Genomic DNA, 23,112 nt, shown 5'->3' on the forward strand with positions numbered 1-23,112 from the left:
GTTTAAATGTAGCCAGAGGGCAAGTTTTATTTGGCTCACAGTGGTTTCCTGCCCCCTCCCCATCCCTGGAGATACAGGAGGGTGAACGGTGGTAAGCAAATACTCTCCTTCGTTATTTGGTAACCCCTATGGCACAGGTCCTTTATTCTGGAGTTCAGCTACCTTAATGAAGAGAAACACGTTTTCTTGATATTTATTTATTTCCTCACCCCAGGATATGCTTATTCATTTTAAAAAGAGGGGAAGGGAGGAAGAGTGAGAAGCAGAGAAACATCAATGTGAGAGAGAGAAACATCCATCGGTGGCCTTCTCGCATGCATCCTGACCAGGAACCCAGCCTGCAACCTGCGACCCAGACTTATGGACTGACTGCGGACTGAACCCTCCACCCTCTGGTTTCCCAGACAATGCTCCAAACTGAGCCACACCAGCCAGGGCCAGGATCCTCTTCATTTTCTTTCTTTTCTTTCCTTTTTTTTTTTTTTTTTTTTTTTTTTTTTTAAAGGAGAGACAGAGAGGTTTGTTTTGTATGTGCCCTGACTAGGGATCGAATACCACAACTTCCAACTGTAACTACAGGGACAGGGCGAGGTACTTTGATGTGGGAGGAAGAGCACAGGATTTTGGGTACATACCAGCCTGGGATCAAATCCTGACTCTGCTACCACTTAATATAAAGCTTTGGCCAGGACACTTAACTTCATTGAGTCTTCGACTCCTTATCAGTAAAATGGAGATAATTCAGATTTCGTGTAGGATTTGAGAGGAAAGTGAGTCTGGCACACAACCAAAGATCGATTAAATATTTGTTAAATGAGTGAATAACACAGTCGGTGCTCAATGAAAGGTGATCATGCACTGCTGGGTAGTCCTGTCTCCTGGGGAGCTTCAGAACGGAAGGCTCTTCCCTCCACTCTGACCTCAGAGGACTGAAGCTCAGCCCAGGGTCCGCCCCATATCCAGCCTCAATCAAGTGCCAGGTCCAGGGTCCGCAGGGGACTTTCTGAGCCACGTTGGGTAGCCACTCGGGTACCGTGGGCTTAGAACCTTGCCTCGCCTTCTTCTCCCTCCCCAACCCTCTCCTTAGAATCAGAGCGAGCCTTACAGCGCTTCTCAGCCTCTAAGACACAATTCCTCTATGTGGGGGCGCCCCCTGCCTTAGTGTCCCGCAGGAATTAATCATTTCTTTTTTGCCATCCTTTTTATCTCTTGGTTTTCAGGTTTTCGTCCACGCTTAGCGGTAACACGCCCCTGCCCTCGGAGGCCGAGGCCACACCCAGTCTTCTCCAGCGGCACTCGGACTATTCTGTGCACCTGGGGACCGTGTTGCCTAGGAAACTGGGGAGGGGCTTGGGAAAACGTCAGCCCGACGCCTGGTTTGCGCAGGCGCTCGCTTCCTGGTTTCCACTATCGCGAGAAACGCTTCCCGGAAGTTCCACGTCAGTCAGTCCGTCGGTCAGTGGGTTGGTGAGTCTCTTCGGGGACTTCGTTGCGGGTTTCTAGCGACGGCGTCCGAGTTCGGACTGACGGAGCCATGGTAGGTCCATACCCTATAGGAGGGAGCGACACCCCCTTGGTCCCAGGCCAGTGCATGGGAATCCTGGTCTGGGGGCCGCGGTACTAAGCGGCTTGGGCTCCTGCTGAGGCTGCCGCTTCAGGCCTTGTGGGGTCCTGGTCCAGTTTGTGTTCGTGAGGAGGCGGTGGGACCCAGGAGACTGGGGTGGTTAGGGGAAGCAATACCAGGAATTGGGGGCGGAGGGTGGTCCCTGACTCCACTGGTGCTTAGGGCCTTTGATGGAGTTCCTGAAGTCTGCAGCGGGGTCCGTGGTCCTGGCCCAGTTTGCAAATACAAAAGGCCGTAAACGAACTTCGTAGAAGGCTTTGGCAAAATTACTTCGTTCTGCCTTTGAAACGGTGACAGCTGGTCTAGCCCTCTGGTTGAACTTAATCCTAGTGTAAGCGTGTGTGCTGACCACAAACTACGAGCTTAAGCAGAGGAGCAAAAAAGAAAGTGAAGTGTATATGGAGTCAAAAGTGGGTTCCGAATGCTCTGCGATTCTGGCTTCGGTTTCTGAGGGGAAAAGAAGGGTGAGAGAGTTGTTCGTAACACTGGCCTTCTTTTCTGCATTTGCAAATCTGGTGGCTGCTAAGAATGGCAGCACTTTTTTTATTATCACCCTCTCCCCCCAAAATGCCCTGAAATACTTTTTCACAAGTGTTATAATAAAAGAAAACTAGTGTAAAAATATCCTTTCTGAAAAAAAGTAAGAAAGTGAGTATTTTCTTCTATGTTTAAACACCTTCCTGCCTTTGTTCCCCTTTTTCTTTTTGCTTGTTTTGAAGCACGGGTTCAAAGCATTTGGAGCCTGAAGAACTTCGGAACTAATAAGTTAAAGTTCCTCATCTGGCAGTTAAAAAATAAAACTTAAAATTGAGTTTGTACGAGGCCACTTGAGGCAGTTGGAGCCACCCCAGGGATGGATTCCTAGGGCAGGCTGTTGACAGTTACGGATACTCCCAGGAAAACGCGTAGAGAAACACCGCGTTGCATAGAATTTCAGTGGGTTCACTCACAGACACCCTACCGCCTGGTCTTATCCATGAACTTTCTTTTGGGTCACCAGGTTCAGAGCCCCCGAACAAGACTTCGAGTCTTTTAAATTATATCAACGACCTACTCGGGTCTGGGGTCTGCTGTGCTTTCAGTAATGGACATTTTGGGGAACGGCCCTTGGCTCTGCCTAACTAAGTTTTGTTTGGTAATCTTACATTAAAGAATACATTTCTATAATTTCCTTCATTTTTAACACAATTTAAATCTTTTGTTTACGATACAAAGTGAATTCATTTACTCATGCATTTACTATAGAGTGTTTCCATGCACTTTGCTAAACTTTTGCCTCCTGATTCTTATTGCACCTGGGAGAGTGAGTTATAAATAAACAGTAGGCCAGGCACTGTTCTGTTTAACACTGTATTTCCATAACACTAAAAGATAGATAATTGTAGAATCACTTTTTTTTTTTTTTACCTGTGTTGAGCCTGAGAGAAGTAAACATGCCCACTGTTGCACATTTTAGTGAATGCTGGATCTGAAATTGGAATTCAGCGTGACTCTCTAGACTTGGGTTATCCTGTCTATCCTAAACCCCTGCACCCCAAAACAGGCATGCCTCATTTTATTTTGCTTTTGCTTTATTGCACTTCACAAATACTGGGTTTTTTGTTGTGATTTTTTTCCCCCCCAGATTGAAGATAAGACCCTCTACCACCAAAAAGATTACAACTCACTGAAAGCTCAGATGATGGTTAGCACTTTTAATTGTTAGACACATTGTTTTTTGGGATTTTTTTTTTGACACAGTGCTATTGCACACTTAATAGACTACAGAGTAGTGTAAACATACATTCTATGTGCACTGGGAAAGCAAAACATTCAAGTGACTTGCTTTATTGCAGTGGTCTGGAACCAGACCGCACTGTCTCCGAGATACATCTATATAAGGTGCTATGGAGATAAAGACAAATAAGCAACGACCCTGCCCTTAAGGAGCATCTACTCTAGAAATCAAAAAGGAACGTGTGCACATTTTCAAAGGTTAAAATTTAATGTATAGGATCCCAAAGGAAATGCTATTCATGGCTAGGGTAATTAGGAAGATCGTAGTGGTGGCAGCAGCATTTCAGCTGAGTCCTAAATGAATCCAGCTTTTGGAAGATGGAGGGGGACATTTAGACTCGAGGGTACAGTACGAGTAGCTTAATCTTTGTGTTCCAGAGTGCCCAGTACATTGTCTCATTCAAAGCAGGCCCTTAGGTTGAGAGAAGTGTAGCAAGAGCTCTTTCTTGGCTGTGCTTTTGAAACGGATTTGTGCATTAGGGGTAGGTAAAGGTATGCTAGGATATCTCAGTCCCCGGCCCACCTTCTTGGAGCATCACTTTTGCTCAGTAATCAGTTATTTAAAACACTTAATGATAAACTATACACAGTTTGTAAGTGTCCAGTTTCCTCACTTAGAGGAAAAGTATGAGATGTGCTGGCTTAGTGAAAGTCCCCACCATGGTTCCTGGCACATAACAGACACTTCATGTTTGTTGACTCAGAAGAGATCAGAAAAAGTTAAAATCTGTGATGGGGCAAAATTCAGAAATGGATGAAGTAAAAGGCCCTGCTTCCTTGAATGAGCAAAGACTGAAGATGGTGGTTTGAAAGTATGACAGGGATTTTGAAGGGATGACAGTGGAAACATTTTTGTGGTGGTGGTAGAGAAGAGCCAAAGAACTCTAATCTTTTGAAGTAAATTAAGGGGTATGGGTGGGGGAGTATTAGTAAGGCGGGGGGGGGGGAGGGTAAAGTCAAATAAGGGGTACAGGTATTACTAAAAGTAGGCAAGGAGTGTACAGGAATAAGAACAAGGTTCGAAGTAATCAGTGACCCAAATTTGATACAGACGCCAAAAGCTAAATAAAAGCCTTGTGAGGTGTTTGTTTTGTTTCAGGAAATTTGTCTGCTAAAATTATCCAGTGATCTTCATTTTGAGTTGGAAAGTAACCTTAAATTTCTGCCCCATTCATGAGCAGCATGGAAGTTCACAAAATAAAAATTTGACAGTAACTCAGTTTCCCAGATAAACTTAGTTTGTGTTTAAGAGCTGTTGAAGGGGAAATACATTTTCAATCAGTCTTTCTCAATTTGCTTAAAAGAGAATTAAGACTACTGCAATGTATATAATACATGATAAGGCATCATGTATTATATATGAAAGTTCTCCTAGAATGGTATCTTTGGGAAAATTAAGAAAATTATTATTTAAATCATTTTCTGTTCTGTGGTTTAGATGAGGAATCCAGGTTGAAAAGGCAGATTTATTGCTTTGAGAGAGAAACATCAATTAGTTGTTCCACTTATTTATGCATTCACTGGTTAATTCTTGTATGTACCCTGACTGGGGATTGAACCAGAAACCCTGGTGGAACAACCCTCTAACCAACGTTAGCTACTTAGCTAGAGCAAAAAAAGGCAATTTTAAACTATTAGTATTTTCTGGCTTGAGAGAGTATTTGAGTTCTTGTTTAAGAACTCATCTTGTGAAATGGTCACCACAGTAAGTCTAGTTAATATCCATCACCATACATGGTTACAAAAATTTATTTTTTCTTGTGATGAGAACTTATAAGATACACTCTCAGCAACTTTCAAATATGCAACACAGTATTATTAACTATAGTCACGGTACTGTATGTTACATCCCCATGACTTATTTTATAACTGGAAGTCTGTACCCTTTGACTTCACCCTTTTCACCAAACCCCTGTACCCTGCCTCTCACAATCACTAATCTGTTCTCTGTGAACAGATCTATGAGTTTGGGGTTTTTTTTTTTAAAGATTCCACATATAAGTGAGATTATACAGTGTTTGTCTTTTTCTGTCTGACTTATTTCACTTAGTGTAATGCCCTCAAAATCCATCCATGTTGGCATAGTAAGGTTTCATTCTTTTTATGGCCGAATAATATTCCACTATAGTGTGTATACATATATATCATATTTGTCCACTGATGGGTGCAGATATCTTTCTGAGTTGGTGTTTTCGTTCAGATAAACACCCAAAAGTAGAATTGCTGGATCATATAGTTCTATTTGTAATTTTTTGAATAACTCCATACTGTTTTTCATAGTGGCTGCACCAATTTATATTCCCACCAAGTGTGACAAGGGCTCCCTTTTCTCCATATCCTCACCCACACTTGTTATTTCTTGTGTTTTTGATACAGCCATTCTAACAGGTGCGAGGTCATATCTTACTGTGGTTTTGAGTTGCATTTGAGCATCTTTTCATATACCTGTTGGCCATCTGTATGTCTTCTTTAGAAATATGTCTATTCAGATCACCTGCCCCTTTTTAAATTGGATTGTTTTTGTTTTGTTATTGATTAGTATGAGTTTTTATTATGTTTTGGCTATTAGCCCCTTATTAGATACATGATTTGCAATTATTTTCTCTCATTTGGTAGCTTTCCTTTTCATTTTGTTGATGGCAACCTTTGTTATGGAGAAGCTTTTTAGTTTGATGTAGTCCCACTTGTTTATTTTGACTTTCGTTGCCAGATTGAAAAAATCATCTCTAAGACAGATGTCAAGGAGCTTTCTTTTGTTTTATGGTTTCTGGTCTTACATTGTTGTTTTTCTTTTGTTTTATGGTTTCTGGTCTTACATTGTTGTTTTAAATGAATTTTGAGTTAATTTTTGTGGGTGGTATAAGATAGGGGTCCAGTTTCATTGTTCTGCATGTGGCTGTCCAGTTTTCCCAACACCATTTGTTGAAGAGACTGGCCTTTCCCCATTGTGTATTCTTGGCTTCTAGTCATAAATTACTTGCCCACATATTTGTGTGGGTTTATTTCTGGGCTCTCTATTCCGTTTCATTGATCCATGTCTGTTATTATGCCAATACTGTTCTACATTGATTAATATTGTAATTTAGGGTTACTAAGACTTCATGAATAACTCTTTCTTAAAAATACTTTCTTATGTGACATTAATGACATGGGTAGAAATTGTGATTTAGTAGATATTTTATATTTATTTACCAGAGAGCCTATAAACCAGGGGTTCTCAAAATGTGGTCCACTGTCTCATAGGAGTTCCCCATATTTTTTTAGGAGGTCCACAAATCAAAACTATTTTCCTAATAGTAAGACACTGTGGGCCTTTTTCACTCTGTTGATATTTGTACTGATGCTGTGAAAGGAATGAAAGGTAGAACTGCTGGCGCGGTGTCACCACATTCTAGTGATAGTGTATTCTTCACTGTCACACAGTTTTCTTCTTAAAAAGCTAGTTTCATCACGTTTCAGCACTTGTGTATACACCTTTTAGTTGTTGTGTGTGATGGATGAGAAGTAAGCATAAAGCACTTCTGTTGCGTACTGTTGTGTCAGTTGCTAGCCTTACTCGAAACGGTGGCTGGCAAACTGATTGTTCAGACCTGATTGTTTGGCAGACGTTTTCTAAAAGCTGAAAAAAGTCCCTGACAGTATTTGTTGCTGGTGATAAAATTTGAGCTTTCTCGTGAAAGTTAGAATTTTAGAAAAGTCCTATCACTGACCTTAACAGATTTCTAAAACTTACCAGTTGAGGTCGATGGTGATATTAATACGTGTGATTGTGATACTGTACAATGCAATATGTCAGCATCCAAATAACCGATGTATGTATGATGTTACAAAATGATGTATGGATCCATTCAAAATACAGAGTAGACCAATGGGTTTTAAGTAACAAAGTGTGAAAAGCTCATTTGTATGGTTTCAGATTTCACACAGCAACTAACCTTTAAGAAACTACCACTTGTTAAATTTTGGTGTGATATTGAGGTATATCCACAGTTATTTGAAAAAAATGTTAAAATATTTCTAACTACATATCTTTGTGAGGCCAGTTTTTTTTTCATACACTTCAAACAAAACAACGTATCACAACATATTGAAGGCAAAAGCAGACAGGAGAAATTAACTGTCTCTATTAACTCAGAATTTAAAGTTTTGTGAAAATGTGAAACATTGCTACTCTTCTCACTGAATTTCTTTTGAAAATACACTTTTCATAAAAGTATGTTGTTTAAGTTAACATGAAATGGGTTTATTCTTGTTATTTGAAAGTGAATGAATACATAAATATTTTAAGTTGTCTCAGTTTTAATTTTTAACATGGTAATATCAATCATTATATATAACCCACATAAAAATCTTTTTTAGGGTCCTTAAATTTTTTTAAGAGTATAAAGGGATCCTGAGACCAAAAAGTTTGACAACTGCTGCTATAAATTTTAAATTTTTATATTTTTTGTGTGTGTGAGTGAAGAAGTAGAAGAATTTACTTTGTGAATTTGTTTGCCTTGATAAGGATAATATTTATTCTGGTTTTTTTGTTGATGTTTTTGGCCCACTTTTGCATCCAAACATTTTGGATGTAGACATTTTACTGTGTCTACAATTTCCTAGAGTAAAAACTGAATTGTTTTGTAGGCCTGTTAATGCACTGTTTTTAGTTACGATTTCAAACATTTTATTTGGCATAACAATTTAGTTTTTTTTAATGTTGTTTCTTCTTAGCCTCTGCGACTTGATATCAAGAGAAAGCTAACTGCTCGATCGGATCGAGTTAAGAGTGTGGATTTACACCCCACAGAGCCATGGATGTTGGCCAGTCTTTACAATGGCAGTGTGTGCGTTTGGAATCATGAAACTCAGGTAGGAATTTTTAAGGACTTTATTAGAAATACTGTGTTAGACAGTGTTTATAATGAGAGAGAAGAGATAGCGTAACAGAGTCCAGTAACTATATACAGACCGCTTCCGCAAATTGGTACAAAGTACGTCCCGTAAAGGGAAACAGCTTGCGGAAGACACTGTTCTGAACTTCTAATATACAGTCTATAAATGTTAAATTCGGATGTAGGGAGTATTAGCTTTTCTTTAGATTAAGGAAACCGACACCAATATAATATTACTTGGCTGTAGAGAAGGTATTTAATGGCACTTACTTTTCCATTTAGTGAATAGTTTAACATTCTTAAGAATGGAATTTTTCATTTTATTTTTCCTCCAGTGCTTAATATGATACATAGATAAGTTTCAATCAGCCATACAAATTATAAATTATATCAGAGAAATATGTGTAGTCAGCTTTTTAAAAAAATACATTTTATTGATTATGCCATTACAGTTGTCCCATTTCCCTCCTTTATTCCCCTCCACCCTGCACACCCCCTCCCACCCGCATTCCCCTCCTTTAGTTCATGTCCATGGGTTGTACATACAAGTTCTTTGACTTCTCCATTTCCTATACTATTCTTAACCTCCCCCTGTCTGTTTTCTACCTGCCATTTATGCTACTCATTCTCTGTACCTTTCCCCCCTCTCTCCCCCTCGCACTCCCCCACTGATAGCCCTCCATGTGATCTCCATTTTGATTACACATATGAGAATGCGCATTTTACACAATATTTGCCTCAAATGCTTGTTTTGTTCTCTTTCATATGAGTAAATAGTGTGTCTTTCAAATTAGTTTATCCTATTTTCTAGTCTTTCTTGACCATCCTTAATCTTTTTCTTCTGAAGTACAGAACAGATAGTCACACTATACCATACAGTTATGTGTCTCTTATACAGCACTTGTCCTCAATGTCCAAAGTTAAGTTCTAGAGTCCAGATAAAAATTCACATTTGAGGAATTTAAGATGGCAGAAATAGGCCAAGGGCACTAACATCAGGAGTAAACCTAAAAACCCTGCTAGAGCCTTTTGTCCCTGTAATGAAACTGACTGCACACTGAATCAAGACCCCACTGGTGACATTGTGTTCACATTAACACTTTGTTCTCTGCTGTTTCCAAGTGCCTATAATATTACTTGACACACAGTAAGTGCTCAATAATTATTCGTTGAACTGATGGATAATGAACATTCCATTTTTTATTGTATTACTATTTCAGGATTCCTTTCCTCTGTAATTTTCAAATCTTTTACCTTGTGAATTCCTTTCCCTTGACGCAGGTAATATATGTTCTGTTTCCTGGTTTGTTTGTTTGTTTTTCTTTTTAGTCTACTTCTTCATTCGTATGTTTGAAGCCTTTCTGATTTTATGCTTAGCAGATATGCTGATACTTCCCCTCACCCCTACCACACTTGCTAATTCTTTCTAGGGATCCCTCTGTCAGCTCCGTTTAACCATCTCTCAACCCTGTCATTTCCCTGCTGTTTATTCTAAAGCCCAGGTGTACTTAATTTGCCTGTTTTTCTCTTTTGTGTCCTCTGTGCCCTCTTGCAAGACCATCTGCTTGCACTTTTGTAATTTATCTTATTGGTAATATCTTGTTTAATTTTCTTCTTTTCTTCACAGATGGAGGTTCTGTGAGAGCAGGGGTTATCCTAGTCTGAGTTCGCACTGTTGCTCCCAATGCATTCCTGGCAGTCAGGCTCATAGCGCATCCTCAGTCTTTGCTGAATGGCTGACCCATTTTTGGTTCTCCCTGATTTTTTTATTTTTGATTTTTACTTTATCACCAGCAGGAGTTACTTGCCACTCATATATATTGAGAGCAAAATTCTTAAGGGCAAAAAGGTTTGTGGAAGTAAATTCAAAGTACTTAAATTTCAAATAAGGAGATATTATATACTCTTTAAAGTGGTGGCTACAATGGTTTAAAAAATCAATGTGTTAGAATTTGAAGCCATCTTGCTAATTAAATTATATGGGTAGGCCTTTCAACCAGGTTCAGGCTCAGTTTACTTACTTGAAAAAGAGATACTATTTCCTTTCCTACATCACAAGATTGTCAAATGGATTAAATAAAATTAGGTAAACTGTGTATGAGACCTGTGTGTCAGCCATTATTTTCCTACCTTACATTGGGTGTTGAGTGAGCAGCGTTTCTTCCTCTTCAGATAGTTTAGCTTTGAGAATGTGGAAACCAGCTCTCATGTCGTGTATCCGCCACAGCACTTAACACGGACCCGAACGTGACTGCTTGTTCTACGGCTGCTTTACTTTTACTCTCAGCAGATCCTTGGGTTTGTTGGCTCCTCCTGTGAGCTTTTGTGGATTTGTCTGTCATCTTACAGATTGCATTTCTGTCTGTTCTAAGTGTCTATATCACAGTCGACTGGTAGCATTTGTACAGGTTGGAGCCGATGTCCCCATTTATTCATTATTTGTCTGAAGAAGTTCCTTAAGCCAGAGTAGGCTCAACAGTTCTGATGAAGTAGTCGCTGTTCTTTTTGTTTAGTTACATGGTTAATCAATCAGTAAGATTGTGCTGTTTTTATTACTCTGTGGTACAAAAAGAGAGATTGAAAAATGGTTGATTCTTCAGAATTTTAAAGAACAAGGAATCACAGTGGGAAAACAAAGAAATGCATACATACTTGCTCTGTCTAGGAAGGTCTCCCAGTTTTCTACCTTTATCCTGTGTATATTATTCCTTTTGGGGCAGCTTGAAGATTCATCTAAGTCACTGTTTTCATACTGTACTAAGATAAGAAGAGATAAATAGCATATGTATGGATACATACGTTAAAGTGTACAGAAAAATTATATCCTGAGTTTATGAGTTTTATTTTTACAAGAAACTAAGAGCTGATTCATTCAACAAATACTTACAACACACTGGTTGTTTTCCAGTCACTGTTTTAGGCTCTAAGAATATAGCGGGAAACAAGGTTTCCACCCTCAGGGAGCCTGGCAGGAAGGATTGACGGTAAACACATGATATGAAGGTGCAGAGTTGTGAAAGGGGAGCATAAAGTGCTGTGGGCGAGTTTTCAGGCCGAGGGAACAGGAGGAAAGGTGAGTTTGGGAGTAGCCGAAGATGAGGCTAGAGAAGGAGGGAAGGGCTGGAGCACGGAGGATCTGGAGTGCCATTTTGCGGACATTCGTTTTTCTTACCTTTTATAAGTATTTTAAGAACCCATTAAAGCAAAACATGATTGATCTGTTTTTTAACTTGACTATTGAGCTTTCATATTTTAGCCTGACAATATTTTTAAATCAGAAGTGATCTAAATAATTAGATGTTTAAAGTATAACAGAATAGATTTTTCAGTTATTTTCCCATAACTCAAAGTTTATATTCTTGTTAAATTTTAAAGACGCTGGTGAAAACATTTGAAGTGTGTGATCTTCCTGTTCGAGCTGCCAAGTTTGTTGCAAGGAAGAATTGGGTTGTGACAGGAGCGGTGAGTAATTACATGAGTTTCTAATCCCATTTCCTGAATTGGTCAAAGATTATATAAATGAGTTACAGAATTTTGATTCTTGATTAGTTTTGTAAATTAGCACAATATTTTGAAGCATGGACTTTATAACTTGAGCCTATAGTATAATTTTTCATGCAATTCAAACTGTGATGATAATTTTAAAGTTTCCATTTCTAGGATGACATGCAGATTAGAGTGTTCAATTACAATACTCTGGAGAGAGTTCATATGTTTGAAGCACACTCGGACTACATTCGCTGTATCGCCGTTCATCCAACCCAGCCTTTCATTCTAACCAGCAGTGGTAAGAGGTGACCCCTTTTGGTCTGTGCATCTCTCTGAGGGATTTATTTTCATTCAGTGAGACTTGTAATTCTTTACTGCTCTTACAACTAGAGTTCTAATTCCAAATAGCCTTTAAACTATTTAAATCCATTAACTTGCTGTTGATGCTGCTTGCTTTTATATTTTAATGAAATAGAACTCTATTTAGAATTTATATAGCGGAATTGCTCCAGTTCCTGTCGGAGATGACCTGAAGGTCTAGATGCTTAAACATCTGCTGAACAGAAAGCTCATTTATATGTTGATGAGTGAGCTTTTGGCAGATTGCCGTATACTCTCATCAGTTTTACCTTTCTATTCAGACTGGTTTGCTCCTTGGTATTATGTATAAAACAGTGGACCTTTTGGATTGCAATTAAAACAAGTTGCACTGAATTGGTAATAGCTCTTTGAAAAATTTTTAAGTTAAAAATTGAGAAGTAATTCAAACTTTTAGAACCAATCTTGTATTATAGGAGATGTGCTTATTCCTTTAATAGGTACGACCATCATTATTCAGTCATACTTACACGTCAGTCAAACTTCATTACTCCTTTGTCATTCTGTAAAGCCCAGAGTCTGTCCTCAGTATTTCCATGGAAGTTTTATATTTGCTATTAGTAATTTATCTTTTTATCTCCACTTTCTTGTAGAGAGTTAAGTTTATTCTTAGAATAAATAAGGATTTTGAAAAATCTGTTCAATCCTGATACTATTTCTGGAAGTCATGAAATGTATGATTTGTGTTAGATCTGCTGCCTTAAAAGGCACAGAGACTGCTTACTTCTGAATGAAAGACATAAAAATTGCAGCTAACTTGAGACTTTCTTTTTGGCCTAGATGACATGCTTATCAAGCTCTGGGACTGGGATAAAAAATGGTCTTGCTCACAGGTGTTTGAAGGACACACCCATTATGTTATGCAGATTGTGATCAACCCCAAAGACAACAATCAGTTTGCCAGCGCTTCTTTGGACAGAACTATCAAGGTAGGGCGTTCAGTATGTGTGTCAGTTAGGGTTATTTGTGAAATACAGTTGTTTTAGGTATTTTACTACTGGCTGCCCAGAAAGTTGTTCCCATCTTAGAAGTTTCGCTCAAAACCTCATTTTGAAGTCAAACTAGGACTTCTCATTTTGATCCAGAAAGGCATATTCTGTTTAGAAAAATATTGCGGCAACTCGGTATTCTTCATGAAGGAGTGTTTTTCCATGTGCAAGCAATATTTTTAAGACTTTCATTAAACCTTTGCAAACCCAAAATTTAAAAAATGCCCGTATCTTCTCTAGGTTACTGTTTCTTTTCCTTTTAGTATATTTGTTGTTGCCACTGCTGGTGATGGGTCTGATTTTTATTTAAAGTTCATCTGTCTCCGTTCTCTTTTTCTTATTCCGTTTTTCCATACTGCCAGTTTTCTTTCTGGAACATGGATTCTATCTTATCAGTTGCCAGTCTAAGGATAAAATTCCAATGCCTAGTGTGGAACACAAGGGTTCCAAGACTAGCCTCAGCTAAATTATGAGAGACCTTCTATAACCCTGGTATAGTCACCATTTTCTAGAGATGCCGTCACTGTTCACAGAATTCTACCTTATTTAGCTGTTCCCTCTGCCTATAGTACCCTTTATTCTCCCTTTTTGATTTATTTTCCTCTGGTGAATTACTCATCCTTCAAGACTCAGCACAGTTATTTACTCTGAGAAGCTCCCTTCAGACATCCATTTCACCTCCAGACGGAGCTAGTCATGCTCATCCTATTCACTTCATTGCTTTTTGCCTCTATTATGGCCTTCACATTAAATAATACTGTGCCTTCGGAAATTTTTATCCCCTGGAACCGTGTGGCACCCACCTCGCTCAAGCAGACATTCATTAGCAAGGAACACAGTGTCTTGCCTGTACTAGATGCTGAATATGTGTTGCAGTGAATGCGGTCACATTTCTTCTTCCATCACAATATTTAACATATCTCTTTTTTTTTAAATATATTTATTGATTATGCTATTACAGTTGTCCCATTTCCCCCCCCCACTCCACTCCATCCTGCCTATCCCCTCCCTCCCACATTCCCCCCCATAGTTCATGTCCATGGGTCATACTCACAAGCTCCTTGGCTTCTACATTTCCTACACTATTTTTACCCTCCCCCTGTCTATTTTCCACCTATCATCTATGCTACTTATTCTCTGTACCTTTCCCCCCCTCTCCCCCTCCCACTCTCCTATTAACAACCCTCTATGTGATCTCCATCTCTATGGTTCTGTTCCTGTTCTAGTTGTTTGCCTAGTTTGCTCTTGTTTTTGTTTTAGGTGTGGTCGTTAATAACTGTGAGTTTGCTGTCATTTTTACTGTTCCTATTTTTGATCTTCTTTTTCTTAGGTAACTCCCTTTAACATTTCATATAAGGGCTTGGTGATGATGAACTTCTTTAACTTGACCTTATCTGAGAAGCACTTTATCTTCCCTTCCATTCTAAATGATAGCTTTGCTGGATACAGTAATCTTGGATGTAGGTCCTTGCGTTTAATCTTGGGTAATGTAATGATGATGTGCCTTGGTGTGTTCCTCCTTGGGTCCAGCTTCTTTGGGGCTCTCTGAGCTTCCTGGACTTCCTGGAACTCTATTTCCTTTGCCAGATTAGGGAAGTTCTCCTTCATTATTTGTTCAAATAAGTTTTCAATTTTTTGTTCTTCCTCTTCTCCTTCTGGCACCCCTAGAATTCGGATGTTGGAACGTTTCGAGATGTCCTGGAGGTTCCTAAGCCTCTCCTCATTTTTCCAAGTTCTTGTTTCTTCATTCTTTTCTGGTTGGATGTTTCTTTCTTCCTTCTGGTCCACACCATTGATTTGAGTCCCAGTTTCCTTCTCATCACTATTGGTTCCCTGTACATTTTCCTTTGTTTCTCTTAGCATAGGCTTCATTTTTTCATCTGGTGTTCGAATAGATTCAACCAATTCTGTGAGCATCTTGATAACCAGTGCTTTGAACTGTGCATCCGATAGGTTGGCTATCTCTTCCTCGCTTAGTTGTATTTTTTCTGGAGCTTTGAAGTGTTCTGTCATTTGGGCCATTTTTTTTTTTTGTCTTGCGTGTCTGTTACTTTAAGGGACGGAGCCTTAGGTGTTCCCCGGGGCGGGGTAATGCTGGTCGCTGCGCTGTGACGCTGTAGGTGGGGGAGGGGCCGAGAGGGAGCTATGGCGCCCGCCTCACTCTCCTCCAGATTTCAATCTTTCACTCCGATACCCACAATCAAACTGGGCCACTCTGGTGCTGGTTCCCGAGTGGGTGGGCTTGTGCACGCCCTAGGCCCCTGTGGGTCTCTCCAACGACCTCTCCCGTGAGGCTGGGAGTCTCTCCTGCTGCTGCCCCAACCCCCATGGGCGCTTTCAATCAGAGGTTTGAGGCTTTATTTCCTCGGGCTGGAGCCCTGGGTTGCGGGGTCTGCTTCGCTTCCCGCTGTTCTCCCGGTTTATCTGTGGGCGAATGTGGTGCCACGGGGTGCTACCCGCCGCTCTGCCTGCCCCGTTCTCCGCCACTCTGAGTCCGGCCCTCTCGGTTTATCTGTGCAAATGTGGGGCCGCAGGGTCTGCTAGTGCTCGGACTGCCTGCGCCGTTTGTCCCACACTCCGCCAGTCTCAGTCCCGCCACAGCCACGCGAGTCCTCTCCACCCCGGTGCCCGTCTCCGCCCCTCCTACCGGTCTGGACGAATGTTTATTTTGTATTTCCTTGGTGTCGAACCCCCTTGCCGTTCGATTTTCTGTCAGTTCTGGTTGTGCGAGGAGGCGCAGTGTGTCTACCTACACCGCCATCTTGGTTCTCTTAACATATCTCTATATGCAGAGATTTAAAATGATATATTGCATTAACTGTTGCTTATACATGTATGCTTATAGCTGTATAATATTTTGTCCTGTAACTTATATAACATGTTGTTTGACAGACTAATTATTATTAAATGTTATATGTCTGAACACGTGAGGGTTTTAACCTTACTTTTTTTTCCTTTCATTGCGTCATCCTTGCTTTGACATAGGTTGGAAAGTTTGAAATTAGTTTTAAGCTTTTTTCACTACATTAGGTGTCGTGAGAATAAGAATTGTCTTCTCTTCGGCCGTAGTAAAGTTTGTTGTATACAATAAGTAATAAACATATACTTCCCATAGGGACTCCCACATGGTAGGTGCTCATTAAATATTTGTAAAGAGATAAAGTTCAACACGAATGCTGTAGTGATGTTTGACTAGTTTTCCATACTTTAATTAAGCAGTATTTTTTCTATTTAAAACATCTCACTAAATCCACTTTCATTAGCTTTATATTAAATCTCTCATAAAATCATTTCCTACCCTTAAATTTTCTCCAAGTGTCACCTGTGGATCACCTGGGTGTCTGCTAAAAATCTAGTTTTCTGCCCTGGCCAGGTGGCTCAGTTGGTTGGAATGTCATCCCATACACCAGAAGGTCGCGGGTTCGACCCCCAGTAGGAGTACGACTGATCGATGTTTCTCTCAAGCACTGATGTTTCTGTCTCTCTCTCTCTTCCCCCTTCCTCTCTCTCTAAGAAAGCAATAAAAACATATCCTTGGATGAGGGTTTTTAAAAAATCTAGTTTCCTAAAATCATTGTGCCATTGAATCATAATATATATGGATTGAAGCCTGGAAATTGGCATTTCAAATTATACCTTAGTGATTCTGTCCCCTAGAAATTCAGGTAAAGTGAGAAAGGACAAAAACAAGTGGGTGGGGGGAAAAATGAATGTTCTTAGCTTCTCTCTGCTGGGCTTTCGCATTTTTTATATTATGTCAGAGGCGTGGTAGAGCTGTCTTCTGAAAAGCAAGACCCCATATTGACTGGCAGATGCTGTTGCTCTCTGAAGGTCTGGCAGCTAGGCTCTTCATCACCAAACTTCACTTTGGAGGGACATGAGAAAGGCGTGAATTGCATCGATTACTACAGTGGTGGCGACAAACCGTACCTCATTTCAGGTGCAGATGACCGTCTGGTGAAAATATGGGACTATCAGGTACAGTTCTGTTATAACTTTACTTGCTATATGCTACACATGCCTCTTAATGTTTCTTACAGGCCAGTTAAAACTTGGATTGTTGAACTCTGTTTGTAGCATAATAACTTAAGGCCTCAGTATTCATACCTAAGTTGTGGTCCCAGAATTCCCCATAAAAATGAAAACAAATGCCTATCACAATTTAAAAAAAATGCTGTCATGTTTATTTTTCATTTAATAGTAGAAATTAGAAATGTTAGGCTCCTGGCTGCCAGGAGCACACCGTAGGCATATAGAAGTCGTCACGTGGGGCACTGCTGATCGCAGTGCATGTGGCTGGACAGTGGCAGCTGGTGTGGGATTGAGTCAGTTATGAGACCCAGAGCTGCCGACCCAGCAGGCAGCCCACCAACCTGGCGACATAGTGGTGGGAGTTGGGTTGTGGGAGCCATGAACTGACCCATCAGAGTTCAGCTGAGCCCTTGCCGCCATTGTCCCCTGTCCTCAGCCAGCCAACTGCCACTGCGGGTACGCACCTGCTCTGCTCTGTCTCCCTGATGGCGTCCGCCTCTGGGGCCGTGGTGGAAATGAGCAGATTATGGTCCTCGGCCCTCCCACAGACCTCAAATTGAAATGCTCCTTCACAAATATGGTCACTACAAATCTTAAGTTGTAAAATCCAACAGATAGAAAAGTGTGTTTCAAAGTGAAGACTGCAGCACCTCGTGGGTACTGCGTGAGGCCCAACAGTGGAATTACTGACCCAGGGTTGACTGTGACTGTTTGTCAGTAATGCTACAGCCTTTCGACTGTGGTCCCAATGAAAAGAGTAAACACAAGTTTATGGTACAGTTTTTGCTCCACCGAACATTTCAGACACGGAAGCTTTGTGGAAAGAGGCAATACCTGATGAATTAATGGATTCTAAATCGGATGTGTTTTTGAAATGCCCAAGGAAAATGACAAATTGAATTATATGGAACCTAGCAAAGCTGTTCTGTTGAGTGCATCTGAACGAGATGGACTCATGCCCAAACCACATGTGTTTCACTCGGTCATACTGAAACAAGGAAACTCATTGAAGGGTGTAAAGGACTTCAGAAAGGGTGAAGCTCTCACAAGAAAATTGACCCTTGAGAGATGAAGGCTTAAGGCTCAGAAAGGTAGCACACTCAGATAAACCTGGATCAACCTCAGCTGCATCCTTCAGAGAATGTCACCAGTCCTCTTCCTTCACTTCTTGTTGTAATTACAGCCATTTTCATTGGATTCTTTCTGGGGAAGTTCAACTTGTAGAGTGAAGCGTGCAGAGTGCTATTTCTTTTATTTTCTCTTGGACAGAAAAAGAGTTGTTTACCTACCAATTCATTGGTAGTTGGCCCACGGTGACCTTTTTTTGGTGTGTGTACAGTGTCATACAGCCTTTGCCTTTAATGATCTCTTAGGGTTAGGAAACACAATAAAAACAAACTGTTTGGCTCCCAGACAAATTGTATGTTACTAGATCATCACTAGCAGATGTCAGCTACGCATTCAGTCCTTTATGAAGTTCATAAATAAAGGATTGGTCTTTGGGGTTTTAATAAGAGTAAGAATTGTTCAGTCTTAGAAATATTCTTTTAATATTCCCTTTAAATTTTATCTGTTGCTGTTACTTATTGAAATATGATTTATTTTGATTGCTAATTCCATTCATTCAGGCAATGCCAAGAGGTATTCTGTAGGGAAACGGCACCTCTTACAGTGTAAATTTTCTCCTATTACCTTTGCTAATATCATGGCAGAATTTTTCTTATTCCCTGTGAGGTGGTTGTTAACTGAGTTTTTCATCTTTATAATCCTGCCCCATGGTATTTAACATAAAAAAAATAATAAAACTGTTAACAGATTAAAAAGAAATTTTAACAGTGAATTTGTACATCCTCTAGCGTCATCATTGGCAGACTTCCATTTGTATTTGAAATGTAAATATTTTTTAAATATAGATTTGAAATATATATTTTATATTTATATCTGATATTCAGATCAATGAATAATGTCATGAAATAGCCATAGTACAGCCATTTTGCCGCATAGACTCTTACAAACCTAGTTGTGAACTCTTGTTTACAATAACTTTTATCTTCAAGATTTTGTTCACAACCACTGTCATTTATAATATATTTGTGTACCTGGCAAACTTGAGGGTGAGTTACTAGTTTTTCACTAATAAAATGTTTTCTGAAAAAAAACCTTTCCTGTGTCTGATTACAGAACAAAACATGTGTGCAGACACTGGAGGGACATGCCCAAAATGTGTCCTGTGCCAGTTTTCACCCTGAGTTGCCAATCATCATCACAGGTTCAGAAGATGGTAAGTTGGAAGTGTATGTTTATTCCTATGCCTGTAATTACTAAATAGATATTTAAGTCAGGTAGAACCCCTGCATTGTAATAGGAGTTTTCCAAGGATTTTAAATATTTTTATTAGAGTAGAATACTTAAACTATAAAACAGTACAGGAACATCATCCTCATCATCATCCTGATGTGTTTTGACTCTATTACTTAAATAAGAGGACATTCAGAAGCCCTAGACAAAAAGTAAAAAAGCCTGTGCGTTGGAGTGTAAAACCTGGGGTCAAATTCAGGTTCTGCCACTTCATGGATGTGTGGTTTGGGCAAATTATGAATTGGAAATGGACTTACCCACCTCATAGGATTATAAGGAAAGGCTGAGAAGAAATCACATGTATGAAGCACCTGGCACATAGTATGTACTGTAGCCAGGAAATCTTTTCATTACTTCACATTTAAAATTACATTTCTTAGTTTTAGTTTCTTACATATTTTCTATTACTAATTTGCTTATGTTGCTTTATAAAATCACTTACAGACTGTAGATTTAAAAAATTAAGCTGCCAGGAAGTGTTTTCTGTTTGAATATAAAGACTTCCATGTGTCTGGTTCACCTGACACAATTCATTGTCGATGTTTAAATTAAAAGGGAGTATTCATTCCATTCTTCTTTTTAGGAACCGTGCGTATATGGCATTCAAGCACCTATCGCCTTGAGAGCACATTGAATTATGGGATGGAGAGGGTGTGGTGTGTGGCCAGTCTGAGAGGGTCCAACAATGTTGCTTTGGGCTATGATGAAGGGAGCATCATTGTTAAGGTAATCATTAATTCCAACATCTCTCTGAATGGATGGACCCAAGGAAAGCAGTTTGCATTGTGTTTTAGTACAGTCATTTTCCAAGTTACCAGTTTGGTTAATCTAGCATTGCTTTTATTAAGCATAAGAGATGAAGCACTGGAGATATGAAGTGGAAGAAAAGAAAGTAGGAACTGTTTATTCTGTTGTGGTTTAGCTTTCCTTTTCATTGCTGAGAGTCATTTGTCATTCTTCCAGCTTGGTCGGGAGGAACCTGCCATGTCCATGGATGCCAATGGAAAGATAATTTGGGCTAAGCATTCAGAAATCCAGCAGGCCAACCTAAAAGCAATGGGAGATGCTGAAATTAAAGATGGAGAAAGATTGCCACTGGCAGTAAAGGACATGGGCAGTTGTGAAATTTACCCTCAGACTATTCAGCACAATCCTAATGGACGGTAAGCCATAACCAAAGTCTCTTTCTGAGCTTCTGTTTATGTTAGAGCAGGGCTTGCATAGTCAGACAGTATACAGTCCTGCCCTGTGGTCGTCATTCCTCATTGAGCTTTTTCCCTGGCCTCACAATCGTTGGCACAGCTGCAGGCAGCCATACCAATGGGCCGATTTGGCATGCAGGGTAAAGCATATTTGCCTTCCTGGCCTGGTCCCATCACATAGTTTTGAACAGATACATAGTTTTTTATTTACTCTTATTTCAAATGTGTTGGGTTTGTGTTGTGCTCCTTTGAGGGCAAGGATCGTGTCTTACCCTGAGACTCAGTAGATACCCTCTCAGTATTTGCTGACTCATTGCTCCTAAAAAGAAAAGCTGGCTCTGAAGTGTGTGTGTGTATATATATATTTTTTTTCAAAGATTTCATTTATTTATCTTTAGAGAGAGGGGAAGGGAAAGAGAGAGGGAGAAAAACATCACTGAGAGAGAAACATCAATCCATTGCCTCTCCTATGTGCCCTGACTGGGGACCAAACCTGCACCCAGACATATGCCCTGACCGGCAGTTGAACTGGTGACCACCCCCTCCACACCCAGTTTGTGGGAAGATGCCCAACCAGCTGAGGCACACTGGTCAGGGCTGCAGTGTATATATACATCTTTCGAAAAGGCTTTGAGATTGGCAATAATTCCTTTTCTTTTCTGTAATTTGAACCATCAGTTCTCTTCCTCCCTAAAGATTTATAAATCACCAAAAATCTTGTGAGAGAGGAGTTGCTACCACAATGAATTTAAGCCTGTGGAGCTTTAAAAATTAATTTACAGTAGATCTGGGCATATGAGTATTTAAAAAGACAAAGTAGATAAACCAGCTATGTTGCCTGGTTCAATAAATGGTATTCATAATTATTTGTAAGAAAGTCTTTGTACTAAGATTAAGAACACATTATATATTCGTCCCTTAATATCAAAAAGCATTTTTTGCTGTAAGTTTTGCAGTTCACCTTTGGTAGTCCCGTAGCAGCCAATACCATATTCTAAATTGCAACTTTTAAAGAGGGTTGCTTTATATCTATTGAGAAAATTTTGAACTTCAACATTCTATTTATACTCATTATTTAAATGCTCAAATAATCCTGTTTATTTTGATAAATTTAAAGTCATTGAAAACTGGAGTGAGATATTTTATTCACTTGAATGATCAGCTTTACTGATCAGCACGGGAGTTTTGACATGCTCTGTTTCCGACCTGGGCCGGTTTACCCCTCCTTAGGCAACCTGGTGGCCCCCGCTCCCTGGAAGTCACCATATTGATGCTGAACTTAATGTGGACACCTGGTCAGCATAGCACACTACAACCCAGAACTCCTGGACTGAAGCGATCCTTCTGCCTCAGCCTTCCGAGTAGCTGGGACTACAGGCGCGCAACACCGCACCTGGCGAATGATCAGCTTTAAAAATGAAGATAGTCTTGGAACAAGATAGTGCCTTCTTATGGTATAAATGTAATGGGCAAGGTGCTAGGCATCTTGATGCTCAGCCAATATTGGTTGAATTATTGGAATCCTCTCCAGTGCATCTCCAGCCGTTCTCTTCTCCTGTTCCCAGTCTCCTTTGTTCATAAAAGAAAGCCACTGCAGCAATAACCCCATTTCATAATTTGCTTTTGGATTTGCTGGGTAGAGTATTTAATCTAGCTCTACATTCATAGACATGTATACTTTAAAAGACATTAGGTTCAGTTGTAATAGCCGAGTGAAATAACGTTTATTAGAAATATTTTACCATAGTACTGGCTGGGTGGTCTGGTTGGAGCACTGTCCCATACACCAAAAGATTGCAGGCTCAATTCCCAGTCAGGGCACCTACCTAGACTGCGGGTTTCATCCCCAGTCGGGGTGCATACAGGAGCCAACCGATTGATGTTTCTCTCTCACATTGATGTTTCTCTTTCTGTCTGTAAAATCAATAATAAAAAATGTCCTCAGGTTAGTATTAAAAAAAGAAGTGTTTTACAATGAATATGAATCATTGTTTCTTGTACATGTCCTCTGTAATTCCTTCCCTGGCTTCTTTAATTTCCAGGTTTGTCGTGGTTTGTGGCGATGGTGAGTATATCATCTACACAGCAATGGCATTGAGGAACAAGAGCTTTGGGTCTGCCCAGGAGTTTGCATGGGCCCATGATTCTTCAGAGTAAGTACACTATGTGATATCCAGCTGGCCCTGATTGCACGTGGGCGTTCTGTGTGTGGCTGGGTTAAAGAGGTTCTTGAGGCCCAGTGGATGCTGTGCTTCTCCATATTAAAGAACAGCTCTCATCAGAGCTGCATGTTAGAAGGTTAGAGTCAGAGGCAGCTGTGCAGTGTGAGCTGCCTCTGCCCTTTCTAAATTCAGTATTGAGCTGGCTCATGCAGACTGACCTAATAA

At 40.1% G+C, this 23,112-nt stretch overlaps 1 protein-coding gene and 1 pseudogene across 1 annotated transcript in view; both read left to right on the forward strand.

The window, feature by feature from the left end:
- Positions 1–1,414: 1,414 nt before the first annotated feature.
- Positions 1,415–23,112, forward strand: part of COPB2 (COPI coat complex subunit beta 2) — a 34,818-nt gene continuing 13,120 nt past the window's right edge. Inside the window, exons 1-10 of the mRNA XM_024565743.3 lie at positions 1,415–1,537; positions 8,117–8,254; positions 11,653–11,739; positions 11,938–12,064; positions 12,925–13,073; positions 16,965–17,111; positions 19,347–19,446; positions 20,107–20,249; positions 20,487–20,686; positions 22,768–22,878. Of these exons, the coding sequence (XP_024421511.2) occupies positions 1,535–1,537; positions 8,117–8,254; positions 11,653–11,739; positions 11,938–12,064; positions 12,925–13,073; positions 16,965–17,111; positions 19,347–19,446; positions 20,107–20,249; positions 20,487–20,686; positions 22,768–22,878 (1,205 nt within the window). The 5' untranslated portion in view covers positions 1,415–1,534. The remainder of the gene's footprint in view (positions 1,538–8,116; positions 8,255–11,652; positions 11,740–11,937; positions 12,065–12,924; positions 13,074–16,964; positions 17,112–19,346; positions 19,447–20,106; positions 20,250–20,486; positions 20,687–22,767; positions 22,879–23,112) is intronic.
- Positions 17,119–19,339, forward strand: LOC112309554 (vesicle-associated membrane protein-associated protein A pseudogene; annotated as a pseudogene).

The sequence above is a fragment of the Desmodus rotundus genome, chromosome 8 (genome assembly GCF_022682495.2).
Source record: "Desmodus rotundus isolate HL8 chromosome 8, HLdesRot8A.1, whole genome shotgun sequence".
NCBI classification, from domain to species: domain Eukaryota; kingdom Metazoa; phylum Chordata; class Mammalia; order Chiroptera; family Phyllostomidae; genus Desmodus; species Desmodus rotundus.